General features: G+C 36.1%; 1 protein-coding gene across 1 annotated transcript in view; it reads left to right on the top strand.

Moving 5' to 3' along the window:
• Positions 1-5978, top strand: part of MMRN1 (multimerin 1) — a 62727-nt gene extending 56749 nt beyond the window's left edge. Inside the window, exons 7-8 of the mRNA XM_004681121.2 lie at positions 2973-3125; positions 4429-5978. Of these exons, the coding sequence (XP_004681178.1) occupies positions 2973-3125; positions 4429-4850 (575 nt within the window). The 3' untranslated portion in view covers positions 4851-5978. The remainder of the gene's footprint in view (positions 1-2972; positions 3126-4428) is intronic.
• Positions 5979-7003: the final 1025 nt, after the last annotated feature.

Genomic DNA, 7003 nt, shown 5'->3' with positions numbered 1-7003 from the left:
CTTTCACTGGTGACAACTGTACTGTCAAGCTTCTGGAAGAAAATGCTTTAGCTCCAGGTAAGCAGTGTGTGCATCCTTTGTCATCATAAACAAACAGCAGCCTCTATGAGAGATGCCCTGGAAGGCATGCCAGGTGCATCTTGGCAACTGGGAGCTTAGCAGTGAAAGGAGAAAATGTAACTCCTTAGTTATTCTTTTTTTTTTTTAAGATTTATTTATTTATTGATATAGAACTGGGGTACAGGCCAGACGTGCAAAGGCGTTGAGAGGATTCACCAGACACAGGCAGATCGTCAAGGTTCACTGCTGAGGGGAGCAGCGGGCGGGTCAAGAGCAGTCTGCTGCGTCATGTCGTCATCTCCCGGGCAGGCGGGGATCGAACTCATGTGGAAGTGGCTTTAGCTTCTTAATGCTGTGCTTTAACCCGCTGCACCACCAGGGAGGGCCCGTCTCCTCAGTTATTCTTAAGGAGTGCTCTTCTCCCAATGAATGACCCACCAAGGAATAACGATAAAATGACGCCCACTGAAATGACATAAAAAGGGGAGCAAGGCAAGACACCATTCTTGCAATTGAAGGGACAGAAGAGAGGGAAAAACAGAATGTACATTCTGGACACTAAATAGATTGCAAAGGTACTAGTCTTGTAGAATCAGGGTAGAAATTATAGTATTGCACGGGGGATCGATATTTAGTTGTTCTGAAATTTTCCTCAGATGACAAATGTCATCCTGTTTCATGGGCTCTGGATCAGAAAAACGTTTTTTTCCATACAGGGAAGTAAGAGTGTTAGAGTTTATCGGATTACATGAATAATGCAATGCTGCCCAACTCCACTGCAGTTATTCATTCCTAGTGAAGCACATTAATTAACACGTCTTGTGAGTTGATCGCTGTGCTAGATTCAGAAAATGTGAAAACAGATGAAGCTAATGCTCTGACATAAAGAATTTATGAGTAATAGAGAATCAGTGAAGCATTAAAATTAGCAAGTAATGGACTGTATTTCAAAATGATATCTAATAGCAAATGGAAAGTTTTACTAACCTTTTCATTTGAATGAGAAATGATGTCAAGAAAATGTGGGCCAGTTTAAAACATTTTTAAAAGATATTACATACATGTGATGTTTTTCATATACATCTTAATGAGGAAAATAGTTTATAGGATATAGGCTATTTCAGAGAATATATAAATATATCAAATCAATTTCTTATTGTATGATATATTTTCTAGCAAAAACTCATATTCTAATAGTACTTTTATTAAAACATAAAATATAAAAATTCTTATATTCTAATAATAATTTGGTTATGTTTTATGAACGTGAAAAATTTAAAATAGGATATATATACATAAATTCAGAATTGTAAACAAATTGTATAACCCTGATTTTAAAATTCTGATTTGAAATGAGTGAATTGTAAAGTTCGAGCTGTTGCCACAAGGTGGCGCCATAGTGGTAACTAACTAGTACTGTATTAACATTTTCTCTTCATTTACATAATCATGTTTTATGTTTTTAACCATACTCACAATCTGAATCTTGCCAAATAAATTAAATTGTTTCATATCTAATGTATGTATTTGATTTACTTGTCTTCAGTAAATCAAATATGTTGGGGATCTATCTCATCCTGTAACTGCTGCCTAATATTCCTTAGAAGAAACATACAATCTTAATCATTTAACAAGTCCTCTGTCAATGGTCACTTTGATGTCTTAGAGTTTTTCACTAATAAAAATTATGTCATAAAGCATTCTTATAGATAAGTGACATGTTTGGAGTATATATTCTGTCAGGAGAAATTTCTGGCTCAAAGAAAATTAAACTTTTCAATAAATGGGATCTGATTGGTCTCTAAACAACTGAAATTTATTTATTTATGCATACAGAATGGGGGTACAGGACAGAGGTGCACAGGCGGTGAGAGGATTCACCAGAGAAGGGGGAGCAGAACAGGTAGATGTACAAGGGGAGCAGTAGGTGAGACAGGAGAGATCTGCTAAGCCATGTGGGTGGGCTCCCTGGCTGAAGATCAAATTTGTACTGAAGCAGCTGCAGCTACTTCGTAGTGCTGTGCTTTAACCCATTACGCTGCCAGGATTTTTGATCTCCAATCAACAGTGCATAAGAATACTCTTTCCCCTCATAATGCTATAACTGAGTATTTTCTATTTTTTTAGATGTTGCCACCTGATTTAAAAATGTTGGAGGTAGTAATTTACTATTTCCCAGTTAGTAAATGAGGTTGAATGTGTTTTAAGTATTTTAGTAAACTTTTCTGGGTTTTATTCAGTTATTTTCCCTTTTTTTAAGATTTTTTTTTTTTATGCATACAAGAACTGAGGTAAAGGCCAGAGGTGTGGGGTGTGAGAGGACTTACCAGAGAGAATGGGGAACAGAACATGCAGATCTACTGAAACACACTGCTGAGGGGAGCAGCAGGTGAGACAGGAGAGGTCTGTCACACCATGTGGGTCACCTCCCTGGCTGGGAACAGAACTCATGCTGCAGTGGATGGGGATTGCTTCATAGTACCACACTTAACTTGTCGTGTGCCATCACAGAGGCCTATTTTCCTTTTTTTTAAGATTTATTTATTTGTGCATACAGAACTAGGGTACAGGCCAGAGGCTCAGGAGCGGTAAGAGGCTTCACCAGAGACAGAGTGGGGAGCAGAACAGGCAGATCCATGAAGTACACTGCTGAGGGGAACAGTGGGCGGGTCAGGAGAGGTCTGCCACGCCCTGTGGTCACCTCTGGGGCAGGCGGAATCGAACTCGTGCAGAAGTGGCTTTAGCTTCTCAGTGCTGTGCTTTAACCTGCTGCGCCACCAGGGAGGGCCCCTATTTTGTCTTTTTAAAGGGAATTGCTTCGTTTCTTTTGCACTTAGAGCTCTTCACATATAATAGACATTAGTCCTTTGCTCATTGTTTCTTCACACTCTCTTATCTTGATGCTTTTTCAGTAATGGAAGAATATTCGGGCTGTAGTGAGTCTCCATGCCAAAATGGGGGCACGTGTATCAGTGGAAGAAGCAGCTTTATCTGTGCTTGCCGACATCCTTTCACTGGTGACAACTGTACTGTCAAGCTTCTGGAAGAAAATGCTTTAGCTCCAGGTAAGCAGTGTGTGCATCCTTTGTCATCATAAACAAACTTTTTTTTTTTCAAACAAAATAGTGGGTTTATTGAAATACTCTGCTAAGAGGAGCAATGGGTGAAATGAGTGGTCCGCTGCTCCTAAACAAATGTTTTTTAAAAAAATATTTTCAAATGTGTATTGAAGTTTGCTTAATCGGGACTTGCTAGAGAATGAATTCCTTTTATTTCAAAATTTATTGAATGACATACAGTATTGACAAGAGGAAATTTTTTTTATCGAGTAAACTCATATTGGCACAGAATTCTAGAAAGTCTCATAACTGGTGTAATAAAGATAGTCTAATGAAAATGTTCTGTTCTCCCCAATTTTTTTGCACATTTTAAAACAAAATACAGAAGTGTTTATCTGAGTATATACACTCTCCTCAAATTATTAAAGAAACACTTTTGATTCAAGTCAGGTAAGGCCGTTTAAAAGAAGGTCATTTAAAGGAAGCTTTGATAAGTGCTTAACAGTATCTTTCCCCTGGAACTAATAGAGCCATTTGCCTGGGGGACTGTTAGAACATGCTCACAAGTGTGGAGTAGAACACAATGCCTTTCACAGATGCCATTTTCTTTAGTATTGGTTGCTGTAGTCTCATTTCTGACTTTATAAAGGATGATGTGTACAGCATTTGAAATATATTTGAAATACATTTCTTAATGACAACCAATAAATGTCAACTGAAGTTTTTTCTTAATATACTTCATATTAAAGTGTAAAATTTTTAGTCTATTTTTAAATCTCATCCAGCCTTAAATAATTTGGCATTAATTACACAGAAAATTGCTTTTGTCTAATTCTCTGTGGTGCCTGTGACGTTATTTGGTTTCTCTTTTGCCTGTTGAAATGTTTGACAAGGTGCTGGAAAAATTGTCTCTACATCATGTCTGTTTCAGTTCCTGTGAGGGGCTTTAAAACATGCTGGCATACCCAAATAATCACAGAGTGCTTTGAATTCTTTTCCCTCCAGAGAGATCATAGCAGTGTGCAAATTAATCTTTGAGGCAAAGCTAAGAAGGAGGTATTATTGCATTATAAGTGTTACTGTCACTCTCTTCTGATCTAAATAGAGAAACTGAGGCTTGAGATGCTAAGCCATTTGGGCTAATTCAGTCAACATAAGATGCAGGCATCAAAACTAAGTTCTTTCTCATCCAGTGATGAGCGGCCTTTTTACTTCTGCTAATCTATTTTATAACTGAGATAAACTAATGAAGAGGAAGGATTAAAAGGATAAAAGAAAGACATAAACACTGTATTTTTTCCTCCAACAGACTTCTCCAAAGGATCTTACCGGTATGCACCAATGGTAGCATTTTTTGCATCTCACACCTATGGAATGACGACACCGGGTCCTATCCTGTTTAACAATTTAGATGTCAATTATGGAGCTTCTTATACTCCAAGAACTGGGAAATTCAGGATTCCATATCTTGGAGTTTATGTTTTTAAGTACACCATTGAGTCATTTAGTGCTCATATCTCTGGATTTTTAGTGGTTGATGGTGTAGACAAGCTTGCATTTGAGTCAGAAAATATTAACAGTGAAATACACTGTGATAGGGTTTTGACTGGGGATGCTTTGTTGGAGTTAAATTACGGACAAGAAGTGTGGCTGCGACTTGTAAAAGGAAAAATTCCAGCCAAATTTCCTCCTGCTACTACATTTAGTGGTTACTTGTTATACCGTACCTAAATTAGTATAAAAGCAGATTATCACCTTCACTGAGAAGTAACCAGGATTTTTATTTCTTTTCATACACATATGCTTTCTTTGCTTTACATGAGATGAAAGCCAACTTCTATTTTAATCTGAATAAGCCTGTAAATTTATTTCACAGACTTAAGAATTATTTGAATATCTGTTGGATAATCTGTATATAAAGGAGTTTTTGCTTCTTAAAAGAAGAAGTAGCACAGAAAGCAAAATGTACGTGTTAACATAACTCTCTATTTTTGCTTGTTTTTCATGTTGTCATTTCCATGTAAAGTAACACTATCAAATGATGATCACTCATTCTTGTCAATCTCAGTAATTCCAATAAAACACTTAACTTTTGTTATACCCTGTGAAAACATAAGATTTTTCTCCACAAATCCAAATAAGCTATTCTAAGACTGACAGGTCTTTTTACAACTTATTTTTTACTCTTTACTGTAGAATTGAACAATTTTATGTATTAAACTTTTTATTCATATCTGAAATTAAGGAAGTTGAATTTGATATTGAAACATTTGTAATTCTTATTCCCTCCCTGTAGTTGCAGAATAAAGAAATTATTGATGAATATTTGAACGCTGATATCCAAGTCTTAGGATATATATAAGCTGATCATTTACCTGAGTCTGTGATACAGTATCTACAAGGGAAAAATGGTACTTACTGAGTACCCTTTGAGTACCCTTCTATAGCAGCCATTCAGTCTGGCCCATATTATAAAGGGTTTGTTTAATAATTTTTCATGATATTTTGGTTGATGTAATGCACACTCTACTTGGTTCTCTTCTAAGCAACTTACTTATAATATCACTTTGATTCCTTAAAAATGTTTTATAAGGAGAATATTATCATGTTTTATAGTTGAAGTAACTGAGACAGAGATATTAATGAACAGTTAAGCTCCACACTGATTAAAGACTGAAGCAGGGAGTTTGACAGGCTCCCTTGTACCCCTATCTATTCTTTCTCTGTGTTTTCTCCTACATATATACCACATTTGTCTAATAATCCCTTATTAAATGTCATTTAGATCCTTTCCAATGTTTTATTATTACTGTATTTTTATAGTGAACAATATTTCATAGTGAAAACTTAAACATGGGTTTCCTTACACATATGACAGAAGTATTTCTGAAAAGATTACAATAAATAAAAGTAATAATGAGAAAAAGAATGGCATAGCATTTTCAATGAATTTATTCTATACTTCCTATAATCCTATGAATTACAATTGGCACATAAAATACATATCATATATTATTAAGTATATATAAAAATAACATATACTCTTTCCACTGATGAGAAACAGAAACAACAGATGGTAATTCCCCAGTATTACAGAATATTATGAAAATTTGTGGAACAAAGAAGTATATATATATTTTTCTTTTTCTAAGATTTATTTACTTGTGCATACAGAACTGGGGTACAGACTCAGGGGCTGTGAGAGGCTTCACCAAAGACAGAGTGGGGAACAGAACAGGCAGATGGACGAAGTACACTGCTGAGGGGAGCAGCGGGCGGGTCAGGAGAGGTCTGCCACGCCATGTGGTCACCTCCGGGGCAGGCGGGAATCGAACTCATGCGGAAGTGGCCTTAGATTCTCAGTGCTGTGCTTTATCCCACTGTGCCACCAGGGAGAGCCCCAAAGAAGTATATTTTAAATTTTGACAAATTTGTACTTGACTTATGCTATTCCATGTTCCTATATTTTCATGTAAAAGATTAAATATCATGGATGCTCTTATCTAAACTCACATTTTTTTAAATATTAAAAATCTTGAATGTGAAAAAGGGGAAATTTGATAGAAAAAATTCAAGTATAACAGAACTCAAAAGCAGATGTCCAGACAAAGCCTCATACACAAATGACTTTATTTGTAATAGCCAAAATGACAAAAATATCACAGGTCCAGTGACAAGAGAGTTAAACTCTAGTACATTCTTTGATTAGAGGACTACTGATCAGTAAAAAGGAATGAACACATTACAGCATGTATGAGTGTCATAATTATCCAGGAGAAGATTTCACGTTGCAGCCTGTCGAATCTCAGTCAATCTTGCAGGAAAGTGTGAAGTGAGTAATTATTCATTGAAATGTAATTGACATATAACATCATGCAGGTGTA

This window comes from Condylura cristata, unplaced genomic scaffold (genome assembly GCF_000260355.1).
Source record: "Condylura cristata isolate star-nosed mole 26May11 unplaced genomic scaffold, ConCri1.0 scaffold00012, whole genome shotgun sequence".
Taxonomy (NCBI): domain Eukaryota; kingdom Metazoa; phylum Chordata; class Mammalia; order Eulipotyphla; family Talpidae; genus Condylura; species Condylura cristata.
Note: the sequence above shows the minus strand (reverse complement) of the source record. Positions and strands in the feature narration are given on the sequence as shown.